This window comes from Hydra vulgaris, chromosome 08 (genome assembly GCF_038396675.1).
Source record: "Hydra vulgaris chromosome 08, alternate assembly HydraT2T_AEP".
Classification (NCBI taxonomy): domain Eukaryota; kingdom Metazoa; phylum Cnidaria; class Hydrozoa; order Anthoathecata; family Hydridae; genus Hydra; species Hydra vulgaris.
This window is the reverse complement of record NC_088927.1, coordinates 48,513,124-48,540,810: the sequence shown is the minus strand read 5'-3', so window position 1 is coordinate 48,540,810 and position 27,687 is coordinate 48,513,124. Positions and strand designations below refer to the sequence as shown.

Sequence of the window (27,687 nt, the reverse complement as noted above, 5' to 3'; positions counted from 1 at the left end):
TCACCAGTTATTGGGTTTACACTTATTAAATGTTATATATATAAATATATATATATATATATATATATATATATATATATATATATATATATATATATATATGTATATATATATATATATATATATAAATTGTATATATGTATGTATATATATATATATATATATATATATATATATATATATATATATATATATATATATATATATATATATATGTATATATATATATATATAAATTGTATATATGTATGTATATATATATATATATATATATATATATATATATATATATATATATATATATATATATATATATGTATAAAAATATATATATGTAAATATATATATATATATATACATATATATATATATATATATATATATATATATATATATATATATACATACATATATACAATTTATATGTAAATATATATATATGTATAAAAATATATATATGTAAATATATATATATATATACATATATATATATATATATATATATATATATATATATATATATATATATATATATATATATATATCTATATACATACATATATACAATTTATATATATATATATATATGTATTAGTATTATTATTAGTATTAGTTTCTGCTGTGACTGGTATTGCTACCAGTGAGTGTGATTTTATACACACTTTGACAGCTGAGTCTGGTGATGGTTTGACTCCCATCGATCAAGTCTTGCTTTAAATGAATTTATTGAAGTAGCTTTGACAACAGTTTCTGGCAGTGCATTCCAGTAATTTGCAGCTTGGTTAAGTAAAATGTTTTCTCTGTATTTATGTTTCGAAAAGTCTTTTGAATATTTTAGGATATGGCCACGAGTACAATTTGATTTAAAGGAATGATTATTTGTAAATTCGATTTTATCGTAACCATTGAAAATTTTATACAGTTGTATTATGTCCCCTCGTTGTCTTCTTTTAACAAGTGAGGGCATTCTAAGACAAGCTAGTCGATCTTCATAGCATTATTTACTGATTTGAGGTATTAATTTAGTGGCACGACGTTGTACTTTTTCTAAAATGACAATATCTTGTTTTTGATAAGGAGCCCATATGGGTACAGCAAACTCAAGAAGTGGTCGGATGAAAGAAAGATATAGAGATTTTAGCAGTTCTGCATCAAATTGAACAAACGATTTCTTTATAATGTGATTTGCTTTGCTTGCACTCGATAATACCTGATTTTTCCATTTCAAGTTATCTGAAAAAATCACTCCTAGGTCTCTTTCAGAATCCGATGTATTGAGTTTACAACTATTTATATAAAATGGATATCATTTATTTTTAAAGCCATAGTGCATAACTAAACACTTTTCAATATTAAAATTAAGTAACCAGTCTTGTGTCCAAGCATATGCAGAGTTCAAATCGCATTGTAGTTTATTATGTAACTCATCAGAAGAACTAATTGACATGATTTTGGTGTCATCAGCATACAATTTTGAAGTATTTTTTAGAGACTCAGGAAGATCATTTATATAGAGTATAAACAGTAGTGGACCCAATACTGAGCCTTGAGGAACTCCACTGTACACCTCGGCCCAAGTTGAAACATAATCTCCCATAACGACTCTCTGCCTTCTATTAGACAGGAAAGCTTGAAACCAATCAAGTGCCAGGCCACTAATACCATATGCTTTAAGTTTCGAGATAAGCCTTTAATGTGGAACAGTATCAAATGCTTTTGCAAAATCAAGTAAAACTAAATCAACAGGAATTCCTTGATCAACGTTTCTTGTAATATAATCTAGAGTTTCAAGTAAATTGGTCGTGCATGACCTGTTTTTAACAAACCCGTGCTGTTCATTAGCTATAATATTATTTTCGTGAAGATATTATTCTAACTTGTTTTTTATTATTCTTTGAAGTATTTTAAAACTAATACAAGGAAGTGATATAGATCTATAATTCCCAGAATCAGTTTTGTCACCTTTTTTATATAGTGCAGTTATATTTGCTGAACTAAATTGATTTGGTAGTTGACTTTTTTCTATTGACTCCATAAAAATTAGTGTGAGAGGAAGAGCAAAAGCAGTAGCACAGTTTTCTAAGATATATGGATGTAATTTGTCAACTCCATATGCTTTGTTTTGATCAAGATTTTTAAGCCTTTCAAGAACATCATCATAATGAATATCTTCAGGAATTAAGTTAAAGGTGGTATCATTTATTCTTGTTTTAAAAAATGGAATGCAATTTTTACTTTCTTTCACAAAAATGTTTTGGAAGTTTATATTCAGTAGATCAGCGATTTTTTTAGGATCGTGAGTTATTTCACCACTTGGTTGCCTCAGAGCTTTTATAGAGTCTTTTACATATTGTTGAGAATTCATATATCTATATAATAATTTTGGGTTCTTTTTAGCTTTATCAACAATCATTAACTCATACTTTCGTCTTGCTATGGAAATTTCAATTGAAACTCTTTTTGACAATTGTTTATAATTACTACAAAGATTTGAGTTTTTCCATTTACTTGAACAATTTATGTATCTTAAATTCTGCTTTTTTCTAATGAGTGAGATTAGGTCTTTGTTTAGCCACATTTTCCTAGATGATGAATTTACAAATGAGGTATTTATAGGTACATATAAGTTACATGCTTCTTCACTATAATAAATTAACTCATCATACATTTCTTGAACACTTTTGGTATGAAAACACTGAAGCCAATCAACATTTGTAAGGAAATCTCCAATACTATTATAATCAGCTTTTCTATATACAAATTTATTTTCCTCTGTATTTACATTCTTTGTTTTACTTTTAAAAATAAAATCAAAACATAGTATCAAATGACCTCTGGTTATGTTTCCTAAAACAAATTTTCTATCGATGGCACTTATATTTGCTGACTGAGTGGTGAATATTAAATCTAAAATGTTTACGGTAGATTTATTTGTTGTTTGATATGTTGGTAAATTTACATGCTGATATAAGTAATTGTCATTTATTATTCGATAAAAATCATGCTCAATGCCTGATGGTCTTTTAATAGAGTTTATAGATCCATTGGACCAACTTATCTCAGGAAAATTAAAATCTCCAACTATAATTAGATCTTTAAAATCTTTTAGGTCAACATATTCTCTTGCAGTTTTAAATACATTTTCAATATCCGTCATATCCATGAAATCACAAGGTCTATAAATGCATCCAAAGAGATATTTATCATGGCCAAACTGGACAACAGCCCAGACATGCTCTATTTGACTCAATGTAAATGCGTTGTCATTAAGTTCATATGAAATTATTTTGGAATCAATATAAATACATACACCTCCACCTCGACGACCATCACATCTGTCTTTTTTATATAAACAATAACCATCCAAATTGCAGAGAGAAGTAAGTTTGAACCATGTTTCAGTAATGCTAATTATTGTAGGATTGTAAGTTGCAACTACTAGTTTAAACTCATCAAATTTGTTGTCAAGAGATGTGGCATTTAGGTACATGCAATTTATTTTTTCAATATTACTCATAGATAACAGACGATTAGCCTTACTGCCTAAATTCGATTGGTTTCTTTTTAAATTTTTGGATCTGATTTCCACGGATACCATACCAAAAGGGGTCCGTCTCCTTAAGGGCATTATTAAGTTTATTTCGTTCTGTTCTGAGTATGAAATCCTGTTGACGTTCAGCATCTGTTAAATCTGGAGATATGTAGATATTTTTAAAACTTGGAAGCAATTTTAATTTTTTGGATGAAATTAGTATTTTGTTTTGTAGATTGGAATCAGCCAAGTTAACCAACAACGGATCTGGCTTGTCGGAAATTTTACTTCTTAATCGTCTCACATTTTCAAAATTTATGTCTTGAACTCTAATTTCTGTAAATATTTCCAACACTTTCGCTTTAATTTCAACTACTTTATCGTCTAAAGAAACTTTATCAGATTCTGACACTCCATAAATAATAATATTTTTAGCTCTCTTTTTACGTTCATTTAATTCATTTATTTTTATTTTGCTATTATTAGTTGATCGTTTGGTTTCTTAACTTGTTTCCCTGATTTTTGAACTTGAATCCAATCATTTGTGCTTGATTGTTTGACTAAAGAACTAGTTTGCGCAATGTCAAATTTCAATTGATTTTTTAATTCTACATTAACTACTTTTTCTGACTCTAAAAGTTGCAAGCGCTCATATTTTTGTTTTTCGTTCTTCTCTATATTATTTATTCTATCAGAAAGTGATAACAGAAACTGTGAAATTTTGCCACACCACTCATGCAATATTTCCGAGGTTGCTGAATGGTTTCCTTGTCCAAAGGCTGGCCAATTTTCTTCTGCCAAAAATTGACAGTCCATTATTTGATGTAGGAGGGCTACCACTCTTTACAGTGAATTACCTCCTGGTCGAGAATTATTTGTATATCTTATTAACACAAATAGAACTGTTAGTTTTTTGTGTTGTATGTAAATATATATGTATGTATATGTATATATGTAGCAGATACATATATATATATATATATTTATATTGTATATATATATATATATTTATATTGTATATATATATATATTTATATTGTATATATATATATATATATATATATATATATATATATATATATATATATATATATATTATATATATATATATATATATATATATATTGTATATATATATATATTGTATATATATATATATATATATATATATATATATATATATATTGTATATATATATATATTGTATATATATATATATATATTGTATATATATATATATATATATATATATATATATATATATATATATATATATATATTGTGTATATATATATATATAAGATATATATATATAAATGATATATATATATAAAAGATATATATATCTTATATAAATACATATATATATATATATATATATATATATATATATATATATATATGTAAATATATATATGTATGTAAATATATATGTATGTATATGTGTAGCAGATACATATATATATATATATATATATAATATATATATATATATATATATATATATATATATATATATATATATGTATATATATATATATATATATTTATATATATATATATATATATATATATATTTATATATATATATATATATATATGTAAACATATATATATATATATATACAGCTTTGGTCAAAAGTTTGGAAGATCCTTGCATTTTGGGCGTTTTAGCCATTTTCGGCAGTTATAGACTATGCCACAATGACTAATTTGCACTAATTAGTGTCAGTTGTTGAAATATAGAAGACAAGCTACAGAATGAGCGTTGTTTCCTATCTTACGCTTGAATACAAAGATATTTATAGCTTATACAATCAATTTACCATTGATTTCATTATCAGATGTTGTTCATTATGAGAAACACACAACCAATCATGTGTAAATCTATAAATTTCTTATACAGTGTCTGACTTGTTTACATTCTTAGATTGATTCACGTGCATGTGTAGACGTCTGCTAACACGCTTTACAGATTAGAAATTTCTATTTTTGAAATACGACTTTATTTTACGTCCATATTTTGGAATGATTTCAAACAGGTAGAAATTATAAATTATATTTTAGAAGGAGTAAAGGTTGATTTTTATGTTCAATTTACCTTGTTTTATGTAGTAGTTAATTAAATATTAGTAAATATTAGCAATTCACGATTTTGTTCTGGGTGTGTTTGCAGATATTCCGACCCATAATCTTCTAATGGCACGTGGAAAGGAGTTGTCAGTCACGAAACATGCGCAAATTATGGTGCTCCACCAGCAAAACTTCTCTAAAAAGAGAATTTCAGCCATTCTGGGGTGTCCTGATTGGCAGTCATCAAAGGGATTGTTAGAGCAACAGAGTTGGGTACACTGGATTCACGCAAAAGATCTGGAAGACCACGTGTAACTTCATTATCAGCTGATCGTCTCATCCCAAGGGCCTGTATTGCTCATCCCACGTGGTCCTCCTCAGTTATATCATCATCCATGTCGGACCCACCAAGTTCCCGAACAATCAGGAGGCCATTGGTAAACGATTTCAATCTCCGGTGCTATCGTGCTGCAAAAGAAGTCAAGTTGACCGCTAAAAACATTAAAGACTGATTGGCCTTCTGAAGGAAGTACCGGCACTGGGTGGCAGAAAACTGGAGGAATGTGATGTTTTCGGACGAAGCTACCTTAACTCAGTTTCAATCAAAGTCATGTCGTGTTAGGAGACCACCAAATCAGCGTTTCAATGCCAGATATGTAACACAAACAGTTAAGAAGTCACCTACGGTCATGGTTTGGGCAAGTTTTAGCGCTGCGGGCAGGGGAGGTATCTGGTTCATGCCAGGAAATACAATGATCAATGGTCAGGTCTACACTAGTATCCTACAAGAGAAACTTCCCCATCATATGGGAATACTCAATTGCACCACATTTCAGCATGATGGTGCTCCCTGCCATCAAACAAGGGCAGTGAGTAGTTGGCTTCGGGATTCTGGGATTGAGGTCTTAGGTTATGGCCTGGATCAAGTCCAGACCACAATCCCATTGAAAATATGTGGACCTTAATTAAACAAAAAGTTGCTGAGCAAGCACCGACGTCAGAAAAGGATCTAATAGAGGTTATAAAGCGTGTATGGGTGACAGAAGTGAGTCAGGAGTATTGTGAGAATTTGGTGACCTCGATGCCCAGGCATATAGAAGCTGTTCTGAAGAGTCGAGGACAATATACAAAATACTAATTGTGGATTTTTAATGACATACTGACTGTAGATTAATTTCGTATTGTTATGGTAGTTATATAAAATATATGTTGCTATGTTATTACAAAAATTTTTTCGTTTCCTTCAAAAATGCAAGGGTGTTCCAAACTTTTGGCCAAAGCTGTATATATGTATGTAAATATATATGTATGTATATGTATATATATAGCAGATACATATATATACATATATATATTATATATATATATATATATATATATATATATATATATATATATATATATATATATATATATATATATATATATATATATATATATATATCTAGCAGATATATTAAATGTAATTTTACATTTCTAGTTATAAAGTAAAATGACAGCAGCAGCTTCTTATGTTCAAAAAGATTTCAAAGATAAATTAGGAAATAACTTTCTTCAAGCAGGATTCTTGATTAAAGATAACAAAAACAAGCCCAGTTTTTCTAATTCAGCACAATTAGATTTTTCCAAGAAAAAATTGCCTTCTTTAGACACACAGCGAGTTTTATCAGTAATTGAAAACTTTATATTTCAACTTGAAGTAGTAACTCTCATTCCTTTTGTTATAGATAACTTAGATCGCTTTTCTGCAGTATTTGGAGATGCGTTAAATGGTTCTCTGCTAGAGTATTCTAGACTTCAACTTTTATATAACAAGCTTTTATCTAACACAGATAAGTCTGCTTCAGCAAATTCTGTTGAGAGGGAAACTTTCAACAGTTCTTTTGTTATTAAGGATACAGCATCAAAAGTTTCAGATGTCCTTAAAAGAATTTTAACTTTATTTCGATCAAATCCAACTGCAACATTAGTAGTAAAAAATAATTATAAAGAACGTAGTAATGAAGCCAATAACTTAATTTTAAGCGTAGCATCTATAAAAGATCATCTCAATATTAGATTAAAAACACAGATGAGTGAAGATGTTGAACAGAAAGTTGTTACACTAAATTTGATTGTTCGAGGGCATCAATGCCATGCTATGATACATAAACTTGAAATAGAATATAACATAGCAAAGAAATTGAAGGATGACCTGGTGAGTTTACTAAATTTAAAATTGATTGTACATTGAATGGTTATTCTTTTTATTTAATATAACTTAATTATAGTTCTTTGTTATGTTGTAAGATGGCTTTGGTTACAAGCTAGGCCTGTTAGTTTACAAACTCCTATAATATTGTATAAATTACATTATGTACTGTAACTTAAACCAGATTCGTTACGTCACATGCAAAATGTGTATTTTTATGTAGCAGAGACAAAACATTTTACCTAATGGTTGGTAACATTTTAGACTTAATGAAACATAACACTGCAACCTGTGGTATCTTCTAATTTTATGATCTTTCTCTTAATTATATATATATATATATACATATATATATATATATATATATATATATATATATATATATATATATATATATATATTTATATATACATATATATATATATATATATATATATATATATATATATATATATATATATATATATATATATATATATATATATATATCTTATAACATTTTGTTAATGTAATCAAATATACAAATAATATTGTTAAATACCGTAACTTATGAGTTACGGTATTTAACAATATTATTTGTATATATTTTTTTTAAATTAACCCATGCTTAAATAGGGGCTATTTTAGGCCGTTTTTGACAGTGCTGACTGTATTTGGGCGCTGATTTGGGTGCTGCCAAATTATAAATTGCGGACTTTTTTTTGTTTTTTTCGCGAAAAAATGCTGATTTTTGGCAATATTTCTGCTAAATTTCTCTGGGACAAGGGGTTCCACAGCCCAAATTTGCTATAGTTTATATATAATGCTATAGTTTGTTCAAACATGAAGATAAACAATGTAGGGTCAGATCATTATATTTCAACCAATTTCAAGAAAACTTTGTGGGGTACCATCTCTGATTTTCCTGATTTTTACATATCATTATCTAAATGATGTAAATAGGTTAAATGTGCAATTTCAGAGTTCCAAGTGCAACAGTTTAGAAATTATAGCCTTACAAACACTCTCAGGTAGCCCCCCTCGGTTCCTCGGTTCCTTAAAATTTGTGATTTTCATTAGCTTGTATCATGTTAGAAAAAAACTACAGCCTCCTAAACTTTGGAAAAATTCTGAAAAATGCTAAATAAAGGCAAAATGAAGTTAACCGTAGTATTTTTCTATTCATCAACAAGTCCTTACATGTTAGTTTTCTAATTAGCTACAATGGTCTACAACAAATTGGCAAAATATAAGCAGCTTGTTACATTTTAGAAATCAGTTTTATCTAAAAATATATAGTCCACTTTACTAAAAAGTCCCATTTTCAGCCATTTGGGGATGGCTCGTAAATTTTTCTAACACTTTGTATTGGTCTGATATTAACTGCAAATAGGGCCATTAGATCTAAGTATATAAAAATGTAAACATCACAAACTTGTCATGTTCACAACAAAAATGGCAGCATTTTTTATTAACCCTATTTTTCAATTATCAGGGCTGAATAGTGTCATTGGAAACCAGTGCCCCTCCAACCTGCTTTCTGGCCCATGTGAGGGATGTAACCCACTATCTGTAATTTGTTTTACAAAATTTTATATAATTGCTATAAAAACCATTTCTAGCCCAGCATTTTTGTTTATGTGAAAAGCATAGTTATCTTTTTTACAATATTCTCCCTTAATAATGGCAATACATAATAATGTAGTTGAAAACAATTATATATGATAATTCATTTCATCCTTTTTTTGATAAGATAAGAGTAAAATCCTCTAGTGTTTTTGAGCTCAGGGTCATGTAACGTGGCAATAATGTCACTAACTGGATACCAATGGATATCTGTGGTTGTTGGATACTTGAAATAATTGCCTGCTTTTTGTAAACAGCTAATACAAACTGTGTCACCTTTAAGATCAGTTATCTTTCCAGGAAAGAATTCACCAAAATAATTCACAAATACCCAATCATTAATATTGATATCAGTATTCATCGATTTTTGTGTATTAATGCAAGTATCTTCCAGCATGTGAAAAGAGTCAAATGTACTGCTCATTGATGTTACATAAGCTTTTAAACAGCATGATTGAGGTGAGAAATAATGGTATGAGCGAGTACCTTTGATGGCAGGAACATTCTCAAATCGTTTAGCAAGCACTTCATGTGTAATAGCAGCTGTTTCGGTTACAGAAATGTAGATAAATCTGAAAAAGAGTTAACATAAATCATAATTCTATTTCCAAATATGTATTTAGTAAGGTCTTGTTTTAAGGAATCCTTTTCTATACTATTTGATTTTTTATAACTAAACATTCATACGTTATTTTTATTATTTTTGTTTAAATGCCTATTATGATATAGGATACTAGACATCAATTATTTGAAAAAATATCATAACCTAAATGTACATACACTTTGACAATAGCATGATATATACCTGATGTTTTTAATTTTTTCTTTAGCAACTAAGAACATGTCCCTCGGTGTCAAAATTTGATTGCCAATTGGCCTTTGAAGGGATAGGTTATGAATAACTCTTTTCACTGTACCACCTATTCCGTCACATGCACTTTTTCCATGTGCAGTCCCAAAAAAATGCCAGTCTGCTTTTAGTCCATAGTCTTTTTCATGAAAACACAGGTTTTTCAAATTAAACCTAAAATACAATAAGAAAAAAACCTATTCAGTTAAAGATTATCAATTTTGTATCCAATTTCAAAAACATCATTTCAAGGGCTGAAAATAGTTTGTCTAGAATAGGTAATTGTTATCAAAATTTTTTTTAAATATTGTGATATGAAAATTTAACCTATTTTTATACTGGCTGCTTGCACCATCAGTGAAATAATTGATCTTCTGAACTTGTGGATATTCCTCTTTCAGAATTGGTATGATTTTGGAAACATAACTGAAAACTGCCTCAGTATTGTGAATTAGATTGTCAGATATAACACAATAACATTTGCTTTCTGGTGATTGGTTTCCATTTAAAGATTGCACATATATGACAAATGGATAGAGAGTTGCTTGATTTTTGGAAAAATAGGATGACTGAACTTCATCTTGTATAATAAATGAAAAATTTTCAGCAAAATCCATTTGCATAATACATTCATTTGACTTCATGTTTTCTTTGAGCTGGTTTAAAAAGAATGTCTGTGATTTGCTGACATAATGATGTTTTGTGAGGTTATATAACTTGTCTGTTAACTCTTCTAGAAACTCATCAGGACTTTTAACTATAGTTTCCAAGGAGCATCTATCAGTCTTCAACCATTGCTTATAAGTTATTTCATTTGCTGAATCCCCTAACAGTTCATTTAACTTTTTTCAATTCTCTTTTTTCCAGGACACTTATCACACTCATGAAACATACATGGTTTATTTTCTATTGAACATACAGCTAAGGCCATCAGATCTTTTGACTTTATTTCATTTTTTAATGATTTAACCATAAGATTTGGATTTTGATGGTCAATACAAACACAGACTGTGTGCGTGCCAGATTTTCCTGCAACAAAACAATGTTGTGGCCTTAAAAGAGCAAATGATGTCAGTCCCACCTTTACTACACCATTAGATTTTGATTCTTCTAACCATTTCTGGTAAAGTTCTGAAAGATTGCATAGTATGAGTCGTTTCTGAATGTGCTGTCTACCATCAACTGTCTTTATGCTAATGTAATCCTTTGCTCCTGGCAATAACCTGCTGTTACTATCATCCTCATAAAAGTTGACAATTTGATTTACAACTTCAGTAGTCAATTTTTTAGGATTTCTTATGTCTGTTAATCTCTCACCAAGGATTCCTTTAACATCCCGGAACTTTTGAGCATACTAATTTGAAGCTCACCTCGTTCAGATGCATTCAATGATTCATTTAGCAACTTAACTTTCTTTTTTATTTTATTGTCTATTTGTAGCATACTCATGCTGGATGATCTTTTAATAGGAGACACACCAAATTTAACAAGACAAGGATTTCGAGTATCAATTTGTGTGACAGAGTTATCAGGTGATATGTAATCTGGATCATGTCTCTTGTCAACTTCTTCAACATTCTTGATTTTTCTTACACAACCAAAACATATTTTTTTCCCAGGAATTAAATTAGAGTCCAGTTGATTATGCTCCAGAGTGACAGTTGTCAGGTTTCCTTTAACAATCTTTGAATGAATTGAGAACGGGTCACAACATGATTTATGGTATGTTGAATAGTAATTAATAAATTGTAACCTATGGTGAGTGCAAATTGTATGCAAATGAATATTTCTTATTCCAGTTCTTAAGGTCAGCAGGTATTTATCTTCATTTACTATTTCTGAAATTTCAGACTGACTGCAGTATGTATTTTTATGACAATCTAACTTTAGTTCAATACCAATAGAAAAAGTATTCATGTTTATCTAATAAATTTAATTAAGATGAAATATTATTGAACCTTCTTATGTATAATTTTCTATGAAGTTATATAGGAGAAGTAAGTTCAATAATGATTTGATTACATATATATATATATATATATATATATATATATATATATATATATATATATATATATATATATATATATATATATATATATACATATATATATATACATATATATATATATATATATATATATACATATATATATATATATATACATATATATATATATATATATATATATATATATATATATATATATATATGTATGTATGTATGTATGTATGTATGTATGTATGTATGTATGTATGTATGTATGTATGTATACATACATACATACATACATACATACATACATACATACATACATACATACATACATGCATACATAAGATCCAACAATTAAAAACACATACAAATAATGTAATGAAAAAAATGGAAACAAACTGCAATAGCAAAGTTTATTGAACAGAAAAATATCAAGGTAAGTTATTTTGAGTTATAAATGCTTATATATTTACATTTGCAAAAGGGTATATTATATAGAATCATTGCATTTTTAGATAAATAGTTAAAATTAACTAATAAAATTGAAACTCATACTTTGTTAAAAAACATATTTAAACAAAACATTAAATCAATATTGTAATGGCTTGATTAGTCTTGTTATACTTCATATTGCCAGTAATGTATTAACCCACTGTCCTACTATTGCCTTGAATTATTAGCAATTCAATCAACTATAAAAAAACCATCATAATAAAGATTAAATCGCAATTTTATGATTAACTAAATTTTTTTTTGAGTGTCACCTTTTAAAAATAATGCAGGCTCTATATAGTTATTACCCCTTTAGTTGTGCTCCTATCCGGTATAAAGTCCAGATCAGGGAGAAAGTAACCAACCATATCTCTTTTTTTTTAAGAAATGACTTATGATAGGCTACATCCCTCACATGGGCCAGAAAGCAGGTTGGAGGGGCACTGGTTTCCAATAACACTATTCAGCCCTGATAATTGAAAAATAGGGTTAATAAAAAATGCTGCCATTTTTGTTGTGAACATGACAAGTTTGTGATGTTTACATTTTTATATAGTTAGATCTAATGGCCTTATTTGCAGTTAATATCAGACCAATACAAAATGTTAGAAAAATTTACGAGCCATCCCCAAATGGCTGAAAATGGGACTTTTTAGTAAAGTGGACTATATATTTTTAGATAAAACTGATTTCTAAAATGTAACGAGCTGCTTATATTTTGCCAATTTGTTGTAGACCATTGTAGCTAATTAGAAAACTAACATGTTAGGACTTGTTGATGAATAGAAAAATACTACGGTTAACTTCATTTTGCCTTTATTTAGCATTTTTCAGAATTTTTCCAAAGTTTAGGAGGCTGTAGTTTTTTTTTAACATGATACAAGCTAATGAAAATCACAAATTTTAAGACAGAAATATCTAGAAAATAGTTCTAGAAAAAATGAGCCACTTGCTGAAAGTTAGAAAAAAGTTATAAGGCCTTAAAGTTGTCTATTTTTACCATTCGAGGAACCGAGGGGGGCTACCTGAGAGTGTTTGTAAGGCTATAATTTCTAAACTGTTGCACTTGGAACTCTGAAATTGCACATTTAACCTATTTACATCATTTAGATAATGATATGTAAAAATCAGGAAAATCAGAGATGGTACCCCACAAGCCATTGGTTGAAATATAATGATTTGACCCTGTAAAGGAAGATATATTGAAGAAATAAAAGCATAACTAAAGTAAAACAGTAATACTAGAAACAATAAAATAAAATTCAATCCATGTAATTAACCAAGTAATGTAAGTAACCAAAGTAAATGCAATTGCATAGTGGTATTGTGGTTTATCCACCTCCGGCTAATTGGCATATAGAGGTGAAGTTAACATTTTATTAGAACATAAGAAAAGTTAACATTATATATACATTTTTGTTTGTAGGTTTATAAAAGCTATCAAGTTAGTATAATAATTTTAATTTGAATTAGTAAACTTAATTAGTAATTTTAATTATAATAATAACTATTAAGAAGTATTACTCTTATCAAAAAAAAAAGTTATGTTATATTACTTTTTAATGTGTAGACGTAATGTAATGTTAAAAAAATCCATATTTGAGACGTATTTTAACTATGTCTCAAATCTAGATTTTTTTACGTTAGATTAGGTCTCAATTGGTTACACTTTGAAAAGTTAAAAAAAAAACAATAATTAAGACATTACGTTGCAAGTTGTAACCTTTTTTTTTTTTGTGACATAGTAACTAATTGAGAAAAAGATTTTTTACAATAAAATTAAAATAAAAGATGCTGATTAGCAGTACAGCAATGATAAACAAACATTTATTGCCTTATCATGTTTATTTACTTAATATTCATTTAAAGAGAATGTTTCCTTGTTACCAATTGTAACTGATTGAGATGTAACGTAACTTTAAAATATTATAGGGAAATATCCATGCAGCAATATAAATAAACTAAAAATAGTATGTAATAAAAAGAAAATAAAGAGTATGAACTTTTCATTAATTGTTATATAAAACAAAAAATCAAATTACATAATATTTCAAAAGAATTATTATTGAAATATGGAATTTGGGTTGAAAAATTCCACGAAATTTTCAACTCGGAAAGTTTTCTGAAAATTTCAGAAATTTTCAAAAAAAAAAAAGTTATAATTAATGGGTAAAATTTTATGTCTTATTTAGGCAGTTGTTATGGACAATTTTATCATAAAATATCGTGAAACAGGTCATACAAATTTTTGAAAAACACTTTTTTTGGTACTTTTTTGAGTTTCTTTATTATAACTATAAGTAGCAACTATGATCATTTGTTTTCAAGTTTTTCAAACTGTTTTATCCTGTTAATTATAAGCATATTTAAAGAAATAGATTAAAAAATACCATTTCTTAAAAATAAAAAAGGTCCTTAAAAACTAAAATTCATCCTACTGAATTCATATAAGAATTGCAACAATCTATAAACATTTCTATCACTTATTGAAAAATTCTTAAGCAATAATACTTTATGCCTAAAGGAAAAGCTATTGCTAATAAACAAGGCAGGCTGTAGCTATCATAGGAGTATAAATAAATGGTGAATGCAAGGAGCAAAGTTTTTAAGGGACAGCAAAACCCTAAAAAAAACCTGCATTGTGTTTTAAACATAATCCTGGGTAAATGTGCTTTAAAAGTTCTAGTGATGGTTACAAACCACTCAAATAAATCTTTTCTAGAATAGTAATTCATCCTCTTCCTGCTTGACAACACTTTAATTTACTTTGTAAGCAGAATTTGCCTTCTTATATCCTACTTAGAAACTCAATTTGACACAAAAATGATATTTATTATTTTAAACCATATTCAAAATATAAATTTTTTTTTTACAATTACATTATGTTTTGTATCATACTATTTTAAAATACAGATGTCTATTGTATAGGTGGGGAAGGAGGGGGTAGAAATCATATTATTAAAGCATCTTATTTTGCTTCAACTTTATTTAGCTATATTTTTCCAAGTTTAAGGGCATTTGTTAAGATAGGATCATCAGAGTTAATACCGTTAAGGTCTAAATAAAACAAATCACAGTTTTTGCAACGTAACCTCTACACAGCAATGCTTTAACATGCTTTCTTCTTTGGAAAAAGCTATATAAAGTTTATAAATGTCCATTTTAGAATTTGCTATCATCCCTTAAAAGTTTTCATTAAAGTTCACCCTTTAGGAGATTTTAGCAACCAATAATTCGTGCTTGTATTTTATTTTTTTTAAATTTTTATTTACACTAAACATTTTACTTCTTTTCTGTGAGTTTAAAATTTCTAATTTCAAAGGTTTTGAATGTTTTTATTTTCATAGTAATATTATAGAAGTGTTAATAAACAAGTTTTAAGAAGTAGAGGATTCTCCAAAAGTAAAAGTAGAGAAATTAGTAGAAAATTCTCTAAAAATCAACAGACGACCCCCCTTGTATTAAGCTCCTTAAAGTAAACATAGTATTTTATTAATAAAAAATTAACTATAAGTTAAATGCAATCAATATTTTTCAAACTGTAACTCTTTCATGTTATCTTTTTTAAAAGATGAGTTATATTTTGAACATTTTATACTTTTTTGAGAAACTTTTTTCTTGTTTAAAGCTTAAATCATTTTCTTAAATCATTTTCTTTTGAATTTTGAAAAGTTTTTGAAAGTTAAATTTCTTTTAAATAAATTTCAAGTATTTTTATAGTAAAAATTTGTAAATTACTTTTCTTGATTTTTTCTCACATGAATAATAATGAATCTTCCTTCTTTACTTTTTTTTTTTAATTTTTTTAAATTTGAAATTTTTGTGAAAAAGGCTAAAGAAAGGTATAAAAGTAGGTAGAAAAACTTATCTTTTTCTTCTTAAATCTTTCTTTGTAATTCTGAAACAGGTATTTTGAGAAACAAAGTTGTTTCATGAAGAAAAAGATTGAGCACAATACTACTACTCTGAGGTGCTGAAATGTTGTTGACTGTTTATTTCGCATCGAAATTCATTAACACCTTAACATTTTTTAAGCTCCTTGAATTTTATTTCAACTTTTTTAGTACTAAATTTAAAGTTCTTTTATATTCATTCTACTTTTAAAAGTGTGTTAAGAATTATTTTTGCTAAATAAACATTTACATAGAGTAAAGCAATTAGTTCATTTTTATTCTTGATTAAAAGTATAATGTATTTATTTCTTTTTTTCTTTTACAGATAAAACAAGTTAATGATAGAATCGATCAACTCAATATTCAAATTCAAAATGTTCAGAATGAATCCGATGCTATTAAAAATGCAATCTTGCTAGATGCTCAGAACATTCATTTTGTAAATGTTCAAGAAGCAAATACTACTCAATCAAAACTTCAAGAAGATATTGCTCAGATTAAGCAGCAACTTCAATCCAACCTCAAAGCTCACAGAGAGAGTGAGTTATTTTTAAGAAAGGTATTTATTTATTTTTTTTAAATTTGTATATATATTAAATTCACCTTACAATTTAACAGCTCCAAAAATGGCCTATACGGTCAAGAAAGTTTTTTTATTTTTTTAAACTGTTTTTTAATTTTATCTGAATCTCTCTTTCAATCCTAAATTCCAAAAACAAACCTTTTTTAAACAAGGTTGCTGCACAGAGAAATAGGTTAAGATAAATTGATTAATAAAAAAGTTTTCTTTTTCTTTTTCCATCAAAGATTTAAAATTGTTTTATTATTTTATTTTTATTTAAAAATTATTTTAGAGAAGATTGAGGGGACATTGTTGGGATCAAACTCACTTGGGTAGTAGAACACCTCTACTACCCAACTACCACTATACCACTATCTTTTATATTTTTTTCTTAAAAAAGAAATGTAAGACTTCCAAATATTGTATTTGTTATCCGATGTAATGTTTATGTTGATAAAGTATTTATTAAATTTAAGGGTTGATGGTAAAAAAACAAAAACAATAAAAAACCTGAAAACCAATATAAAATCTTTAGTTTGTGTTAATAACTACACCTGTAATATCTTAAAAGTGGTACATGTTATATAATATCTTTACATAATTTGAAAGTGGTACATTTTATATATTGCATTTATGTTCAACCAGCAAGGAAAAAAAAGTCTGTCTATTTATTACTTATTATTTTTAGTAATCTAAATAAACTTATAACAAATGTTGCCAGCTTTTCTGTTCATAAGTTAGACATTTAATACTTGTGTAACTAGCGTATTAATTACAGATGGAGTGCATAGGAATATGCACTCCATCTGTAATTGTCATGTTGCCTAAGGTTAGTCATCCATTTGTGGATTATTTCCTTTTCTTAATAATCAGTTTATGAAAAGTGCTTATATTGTTGCCATAGGCAAGCCTCCATTTCTAGGTTTTTTTCTTGACAGTCAGTTTGTTTTTTTGTTTTTTTGTTTATACTGATTCACTCCTAACAAGGCTGCAAGCAACCACTGTTAAGTTGGAAGTACTAGAAAAAAATAATATAGTTATATAGCAAGGAAATGGTTGACAGAAGACTTTAAAAGTTGTAGGTGTATGAATCAGGAAAACATGAAGATGGAAGAGAGTTCCAAGGGGTTGAAATGCGGGGGAAAAACTAGATGAATAAAAGTTTTTAGGGCATGCACGGACAGATACAGTAAATGAATAAGACTTTGCTGAATGATGAGTCAAGCGAGAATGAGTTTTAGTTGATGGAACTAGAAATAATAGCTCCTTTCAGCAGCAACCATGATAGGATTTGTAGAAAAGAGAAAGAGATGCAACTTTACGACAATGAGAAATAAGCTCAAGCTTTGCAGATAGAGTGGGTCCAACTACGTTTACACTGCGTTTTTGGACCTTGTCTTGAAGAGAAAGAGCATCATTAGAAGATCCAGCCCAAATATGCAACAGTATTCCATGCAGGGGCGAATAAGAGATTTGTAGACGTAGAGAATAGAATCAAGAGAGAGAAAACTGCAAGCATGATAAAGAGAAGCAACCTTAGCAGGTGTTAATTTAGCAATCAATTGTATATATGGTTTCCATGAAAGGTCAGTAGTAAATCATAATCTAAGAAGATGTAAGGAAGAGAACTCTGTGAGAGGGCTGCCATTTATTAATTCTGGGCCTGTGGTTATGGCTGGGGCTGACTAAATCTTGGCAAACCCTACAAATGAAATAAATGATAATTTCATTTTAGATTGAATTTCACATTATATTTATAAAAACATATAGATGAATATATATACGTACAAACCTTCCCAGGAGGTGGTTTTTCGTCTTTTAACTTTTTTTATTATATAACTGTTTTTATTTGTTTATTAGTAAATGCACATTTAGCTTATTTAGATAAGGCCTTTACTTCATACACGGAATGTCTGTGGTCCGAATCACACCACTACCCAACTTTTTTATTGTTTTTCTTTTCAACACTGCTGGTCATATATTTGCTTTGTAGCCATTCATCTTTTCTTTTTTTTGCATAGCATACCAAACTTTGGCAAAAGTTTTAGATATGTCAAGAGTAATAGCCGAAGCCTTGCCCCCTCTATCTAATTCATAATAAAATTTTTCAGTCATAGTAGTTAGCAAGTCAGCCGTAGAGTGAGAGAATTGAAAACCTTATTGATTGACTGACAGAAAGTTATTTTCATATAACTTTTTTCTATAATTAGCAAGGTTTTTGAGCCTTTTATAAACAAATTTCTCAATCCCATCTTGAGTCAAACTCAATGAATGAACGAAAATAATAAGTTTTAGCTTCAGACAGCTTTTTTTTTGTGTACTTTTTACATTGATTTCATGCAGTAATAAGTAGGTGCCTGTTCTTAAGAAAGTTATACTTTTAAAAAATATGAAAAAAATGATTACGATTAGATATAACAGCTACACAAGAAGGGGTGGGATGAGGCTTGACTTGGAGGCTGACAAGAAGGAACAAAAGCTTCAATTCCTGCCTGAATCCAGGAGGTTATGTAGGAGGTGTATCTATCAGCTGAGAGCGAAAAGACATTAGCCTAAGGACCATTGCCAAGAGAATCATAAAACAATCCTAGTCAGCTTTAGGGTAGTGGTAAGTAGTGCAATGATAGGGTGATTTTGAAGAAATAGTATCACCAATAAGAACAATATTGGCAGAGGGGTAAAGAGAAAGGTTATGGTCAATTTGATCAGAAATTACATTTAAAAGAGAACAAAATGATGATGAAGAACAAAAATAATGATTATTGAGTGAAGATGTGAAGCGGAAACATGTAAAAGAATGATCAAAGGATTCAAACCTGATTTTACAACAAATAGGTGAATTGATGTGTATTTATACTTCCAAGCCAAGCATGTGACTATTGGAATCTTTGTAAATCAAAGGTTAGTACCCATCAAAACTGAGATCTGAAGAAGGAATTGCAGAATTTAAGTTTGTCTCACTAAGAGCAAGCAAGTCTAGTGAATTTTGCAAGGGGTAAAATTCAACTAATGGAAGGTTGCTTTGTAGACCACTAATATTAGTAAAAGATATATTAAAATATATCTTTTACTAATATTAAATATAGGGTCTGATGGTGAGTTAGAGGGGGTTTAATCTTTACTTATATCAAGTCTTGCAGGTAATTTTTCTCAAAAAGCTACCAACAAATGATTCAAGTTTCGATAGATTCTTAAATCATTTGTTAAATCAATGTGCAAATAGATTACTTTCAAAATCAAAGAAAAAATTTCATGGGATAAAATTTAAGGTCTTAGGTTACCCTTTAGGGTACCCTTGAAAACTACAATCTTACCATCATTGTATGTCATTTTTTTCATTGAATTAAAAACCTAAATTTAGTTGTCAAAGATATTATCTAGACCTCTAGGTTTCTGAACCCATTCAGTTCGATATGTATTAATCAATTTTGGTTAACCTGGAAAGTTGAACTTATTGAGGCGGCTTGCATGGTTTGCTTGACCTATTGAGACAACTTGCATGTTTGGAATATAAAGTTAAATAAGATAATAAAGAAAATAAGATATATTTGATTTGATCAAGAACATTTCTAAGATGTTCAGAAATGTTTTTTTTTTTTGTTTCCAAATGTTTTAACAGTGTTTGGCTGAATATGATCATTGTTGCTTACAGGTGATCCACAAAACATTTCAAATTATTTTTTTAGTTAAAGCCGCAGGTGCATGAAATTTATTTGAAAATTGTAGTACGAAACCTTTATTTGATATTTAAATATTTTTAGCATATAGGGTTAAGTTTTCATCTTTGTTTTTCACCTTCATTTTTAAGAACACTCTGAGCACTGTATGAGTTAGTAAATTGCTAGTAAATTTTACTAACAACTAAATTAAGTTTCACCCACAGCACCCACAGTGAACAAAGCACCCACATAGCTACATAGTACCCACAGTGAACAAAGCACCCGCATAGCCACATAGCACCCACAGTGAATAAAAAGTGTCTTATAAATTTATATTCTAGACACCTCCTAATTTTCCAGACATTGCTTCTGCACCATTATATTCTTGACCTCTACATTTTTAGATATCAAGAGCAAGGTCATCAATTGCAGAAACTATATTTTAGGCAAGACTAAGACCAGTTTTATCTGATTTACATTTAATAAATCTCAGAAATTGTTATCACAATCAATGTATCTAAAAAAAAGAGGTAGCTGTTAAACATTAGAACAATCAGTGGTTTTGTCACACAGTATAGAAAAATAAGCAGACATTTTTTTTTTGTTAACCAGAACTTCTTAGAATGCTTTTTCGCAGCATTTGATAAGTTGATTTTAAGAAGTTTTATATATGTTGTATTTTAAGGAGCAGAACAATTATGTCACTCAAAAACTTTATCACCAGCTTCAATACGAAAATGTTTAAGTTTTACAAAGTTACCTATACCAATGTTGTCTTTATATGTTTCTCCAATTTCTGGATGATATTTATTGTCATCATGATAACCTCAAAAAACTAACCAGAAATATTCAAGAATAATCAAAAGTATAACATATTTAAATTTATACTTTAGAGCAGTATAGTTTTTATTTTCATTTTGTATTGGAATAAAATATCTTATTTTCTTAAAAAGAGATTGTTCTTGTTTAAAACAGGAAACTTTTTATTTAATACTTTAAAATTACTATAAAGCTTTTCTTTATTATTAGGTATATGGTTGGCTTTAATGGCATTTATAAATGTTTCAATTATTCAAATGAAGCTCAATTTATTTTCAATAAATTTAATTTTATTTGAATAATTAAAGCATTATTCAAATAATTATAAGCTTTATACGGAATAAGGCTTATACAGATAATTAAGGCTTTATTGGAATATTTAAAGATTCATTTTTATGCATAAATGAAACTGAGTGAACCCTTTTGATCAAACATTCCTGCAAATTTTATTTTCTGCCTACTGTAAATTTGGGTCAAATAAATCCTGAAACAATTTTGGATTTTTTTAGCTTTATTTACAGTAAACAGAACAAAACCATTCTGAAAATATTTGAATAAAATAATTCAAAAGTTTACTTTAAAATTCCTTAAATATGCATCAAATTAATTTTTTGAGCATAGTGTAGGAGAGTGTAGGAGAGGTTATTTTGTTTTGTTTTGCTTAAATTCCTTATAATTAAATTATAAGTTTAATTTATTTTTCAAGTTAACACAAAGATTTATTTATAAATTATTAAAATATTATGGGTGAATCCTGGGCATTCACCCAGAATATTTATGATGATTATTTTGATCCCTCTAGATCTGCCTCTGCAAAAAAAAAAAAAAAGGTTTATAGTATTGCCAATTAGCCATATTTTCAAGTCAATCAAAAATCAGCTATCAGGTGACTTTTTTAGTGGCATCCAGGAATGCAGAGTCCTAAAATGACTCTGGGTTTGAAAGTCACAAAATTCCATTACTAGATTACTTTTTCCTAGTTTTCGATATCCAGGAGCTCTAAAAATATATAAAAGCTTATGGACCACTAATGGGAAAAAAAATTAAGACTTTTAGGTAAAAGGAACAATTATTTTTTGAAACTGGAGTACTTAGGCATAATGGTGGCAAGGACTCCGGGCTTAAAAACAATAAATTCAAAGTCATTAAATTTTATCAATTTTTTTTCTTACAGCAGATCATAAGTCAACCAATATGTTTAGAGTTTAAGATCTGTAGTATCCATAGTGCAGACTTGGTAAAAAAATAGAGATATAAAGCTGAAGTCCTTTTGGAACTCCGCATCCCGCTGATATCTTAAGCAACATCTAATTTTCTAACCAATTTTGTAATTAGAACTACAATAGTCTAAAAAATGTCTAGATAGATGTCTAAAAGGAACAAAAGCAGTTAATTTTAAGGTAGTAAAAGTAACAAAAATAGTTAGTTTTAACCTGACCCCCAAGTCAGATGCACTGTTAGTAACTAACATATCATTTTCTCCAAAATTATTGTCAAGTATTCATATCGTAAACAAGTCAGGTGTGTAAATGTGATAAACTAGCTTAAAAAACTTCATCACTTTTCAAACTCATCACCTCTCAAGACTATAATTATCTTTTTTAACGGAAATACAAGATTGATATATATAATAATGGAGAAGGATTTTGTTTAGAAGATTTAATTAAAGACTTCTTAAGACTATAATTGTTTTTTTTAGCGGAAATACAAGATTGAGACAGAAGTTGAGAACTGGATTCAAAAGTATGATAGTGACATGACAGAGCGACAGGTTTACTTATAGCTTTTTTGTTTAGAAGTTTTTTTACTAGTATTAATAATTATTTTTTAAACTTTTTAATTACATATACAATTAATACAAGTTACTTTAGATAATGATTGATTTATGAGTGTATGTAAATATAGATTTATTATGTTAAGTATGTGGAAAGTATGTGGATATAGATATAATGGTGTGAAGATAAATATAGGTTTATGATGGTGTGTATATGAAAATAAATGGTGTGTAGGTGAATAAAAGTTGTCAAAGAAAAAAAAGTTTCAAGAGGAGAATATAAAGTTTTATGAAGATGTCTTGGTAAAAAGTATTTTGAGAATAAGTCAGTTAGTTTTTTAATTAGATAATCAAAATAAAGCTAACAGAAATCAATTTTTTTTAATTTTTTTATTTATTTTTTGCATTCGTTTTTCAGGGAGAACTACTATTTTCCCTTTATTTTTTATTTTTGAAATTTATCACTTGAATTATTCTTTTGTACCCATACCCTTTAATTACTTTTCGTATCAACATGCATAACTTTTATCATAAAAATTTCTTGTCACAATCATTTTCAATAGCTTTTTATTTAATGTAAATTGAAAACAGAAAACTGAAATGAAAATAGAAAACTGTTAATTACACCCTATGTATTTGGTTTCAGATAAAAATCAATTTTTTTTTTCTGATTATCACTTGACCTTTGTATCTTCATAGTTTCTGCATACTGATACCAAATTGTATATGGAATTTCAAAAACACAATTGAACATTCCTCAAAAAAGAAAACCAATTGTTTATAATTTATAAATTCAAGTTTAATACCATTTTTTAACCTTGGAAACTAGGTTTCTAAATTTAAAATTTCATTTATTGATTATTTCTGATTAATAGTTGAACAATAAAATTGTCTGCTGAAGTATTGAAAACAAGAAAAACAAAAGCCAGAAAAAACTTGTTGCAGCAATATTTATTATTGATCTTGTCATCATGATGATGACAAGAGAAATAGTTTTCTTTCAAGAGATTTTGTAGAGAGGTTTGGTTACTATCTTGGTTGTTTTATTATCTCAGTACAAGAAATTTTTTAAAGGTAAATATTTGGCTTCGGAAAGTTTTTTTAGGAAGAAGTTAGTATTGATTATTTCCCAGTTAAAGAGCATCTTTGACTGTTTGAAATCATTTTTAACCCCTTAATACTATTATAACTGTTTTTGATATATTAAACCTTTTATATTAAACTAAATTAATTACATTGATTGTTTATTGAAATAACACTGATTGAATAAATTAACTTGAAATATCAGGGAGGTTTGAAGTCATTTTTAACCCCCTGATATTATTATAACTGATCTTGTTATATTAAACCCTTAATGTTAAATTTATTAATTACATTGATCGTGTATTGAAAAAACACTGATTGATTAAATTTGTTCTAAGCAGCAATTAGAAAATATATTTAGTGTTTTCCACAAATTGTTCTTATAAAAATCAATTTTTTGTAACCAGAAAGGTATTTGAAATTTAGAATTGAATTAAACACTTGGTTATTATTTTTAGGAGGCAGAAAAGTATAAAAGTTTAAAATCCGTAATTTGTAAATAATCCATTGACTTTTTTAGTGACCTGCCATGGACATTCTTTTAGTTTAGTTTTGCATTCTACTGATGAGTTTTGCTTAGCAGTAACGGTTTTTTTTTTTGATTGATGATTTGAAAAATATATTTTTCTCTCTCTCTCTTATGGTACAGGCTCTCTCATGGTACAGGCTCTCTCTCATGGTACAGGCTCTCTCTCATGGTACAGGCTGTATGCTATATGGTACATTTGATACTAAGATTCTGCAACATAAATCATGATGTATGACGCGGAGCTAAAAGTATTTTGAAAAGTGTATTATGGTACATTATGTGGTGCTAAAGAGATTCTACAATACAAGTTGTGGTACATGATGCGGAGTTAGAGAGGTTCAGCAACATAAACCATGGTAGAAAGTGCAGTGCTAGAGTTTTTGTATCAATGAGATTTTTAATAAAATTGGGTCTAATTTAAAATTGCAAAAGTATTTTCAATGAGAGTATATATATGTTTTCAAATGGCGCATCATTATGAAAGACTTTTATTTTCAAATGGCGGATCATTATGAAAGACATAAGATAAATGTTAAAATGGACATGTAAATAGTGGTTGTTGTGTATGAGTTTATTGAGTATTCTGTGAAACAACTTTAAGTATTTTTAAGAGAAGTTGAGTGAAAATGTTTCAGTTCAAATTTTGATAGGAGAATTAGGTTCAAAAATTACCTCAAAAAAAAAACTGTACGCAAAGAAAAAAGAAAAATGATTTAACAATGAAGTTTGTGGTGGCCTCAAAGCTGCTTAGTATTATTCAGCATACCAGTAGCAACTTTTTACAGGCATTTCCAACTTTTTACATTTTATTTCCATGGCATAGGTACGGTAGTACAGTGCTAGTGGTTCAAACGCTTGACTATTAGCATAAACGATTATTAGCATTATTTCATTACTCAGAGGCACTTCTTGCACACAAAAAATATAAGCAAAGTATTTAATCACACTGCAAAAGGAGTTCAATAAAGTTTACAAAATACTTCATGTTATTAGTAAAATTTTGATGATATTGGCTTCTTGGGTGATCAAGACAAGTAACTCATAGTTTGCAAACTTGGTACTAAACAACCATTAAAAATCAGCATGTTTTTAAATTAAAAAAAACAAAGTACAAGGGTTGTTGCTTAAGTGGTTCAAACGATGTTGTATACGCAACATCTCAATCTAGATAAACGGAACCATTGGCTTACCGGCGTGTATGTTCCCGCCATTAAAAAATATCGTGTATTTAGTTTAATTTTTAGTTTAACCAATTTATTATCTAATTATTATAATTATTTAATTATTTCAATCTTAGTAATAGTCATCAAATTATAAGTATTCGTATTTGAGTCATAAATTTTTGGACAAAGCTTCAATAAGTCAAAATAGTGAATGGTATCAGTGTGAAAATTCATTGCAAGTTTTGTCAAACATACCAAAGTAATATGTGAAAGATATAAAGGTTTACCAAAAAGTGCCGCTAAAAATACAACTTAACCTGACCTACAAAACCTCTTAACGGCTCAACATCATCTAAAGAAAAAACTTTTTTCTTTATTCAATGTAGTGTTGAACGATATTTTTGTAAATTTTAGTTATTGTCATGTATATTTTCCATATCATTATTTCTTTTTTATTATTATTTTTTTGTTTTCTCATCTATTTATTTATTTTATTATTTATTGTATTTTATTATTTATTGTATTTTATTATTTATTTATTGTATTGCTGGTTGCATAACTGTTTTGCTTTGTAACGTGCATTGCAAAACTTTGCATTTTAAAACATACATAAAATCAAAACGTAAATTTTAAATTTCATGCATTGTTTTAATGCTGTTTTTTAATTAGGAAGAATATGATAAACTCAGTAATGAATATGCTGAAGAAAAAAAACAATTGCAGGATCTTGAAGAGCGCTTCAGTATAGTAAAATTACAATATGACAGCATTATGCATAAGCGTCATCTCATTGAGGAGCATCGCATTGAAACTGAAATAAAATTAAGAACAATGGTAAAAGCTGCTATTTTGATTCAAGCATTCTGGAAAGGCTATCGATGCCGAAAGTTATTAAAAGCCAAAAACAAGAAAACAAAGAAAAAGAAAAGAAAAGGAAAACAAAAAGGGTTAAAAAAAATAAAATGAAATTGTTTTTTGACATTTTTTATCAAAATGATGAAGTAACGATAAAGGTTTATTAGACTATTTAAAATATTCTTAAAATGTTTAATATTTATTCAGTTTTATTATGATTTTAAAATGTTCAAATCGAAAGAATATTAAATATATATAATATTAGTAATATATAAATTTACTATTTAGTAGTATTGTATGGAAACACGAGTTATAAATAATTTAGAATAGAAAATTTTTAATCAAATAAAAATAAAAAATTTAAATTATGTTTTTATATATGGTATATACAGTATGAGTATGCTGAAGAAAAAAAACAGTATTATAACTTTTTTATACATTAAATATTTTATTATAAATTTAATCCTTTAATGTATAAAATGTGTTTATAACATATTTTAAACATTAAAATACATACAGTATTATAATATATTTTAATACAATTTATATATTACTACATACATTGAATACATATATCAATAAATACACTATTTAAAAATTTTAAAACATTA

At 27.8% G+C, this 27,687-nt stretch overlaps 2 protein-coding genes and 1 long non-coding RNA gene across 3 annotated transcripts in view; 1 reads left to right on the top strand and 2 right to left on the bottom strand.

Moving 5' to 3' along the window:
• The window catches only part of LOC100201290 (dynein regulatory complex protein 10), a 31,863-nt gene extending 4,419 nt beyond the window's left edge, over positions 1–27,444 (top strand). The window contains exons 2-5 of the mRNA XM_065803860.1: positions 7,086–7,802; positions 16,958–17,191; positions 23,372–23,443; positions 26,891–27,444. Of these exons, the coding sequence (XP_065659932.1) occupies positions 7,098–7,802; positions 16,958–17,191; positions 23,372–23,443; positions 26,891–27,187 (1,308 nt within the window). The 5' untranslated portion in view covers positions 7,086–7,097 and the 3' untranslated portion in view covers positions 27,188–27,444. The remainder of the gene's footprint in view (positions 1–7,085; positions 7,803–16,957; positions 17,192–23,371; positions 23,444–26,890) is intronic.
• LOC136083383 (uncharacterized) lies at positions 1,868–3,517 on the bottom strand. Its single transcript, XM_065802778.1, has one exon. The coding sequence runs from the start codon at positions 3,515–3,517 to the stop codon at positions 1,868–1,870; it is 1,650 nt and encodes a 549-aa protein (XP_065658850.1).
• Positions 9,535–10,780, bottom strand: LOC136083918 (uncharacterized). Its single transcript, XR_010640197.1, has 3 exons — positions 10,579–10,780; positions 10,207–10,425; positions 9,535–9,668 (listed from the first exon to the last, which is right to left on the bottom strand). It is a non-coding gene; the product is annotated as an uncharacterized LOC136083918 (long non-coding RNA).
• Positions 27,445–27,687: the final 243 nt, after the last annotated feature.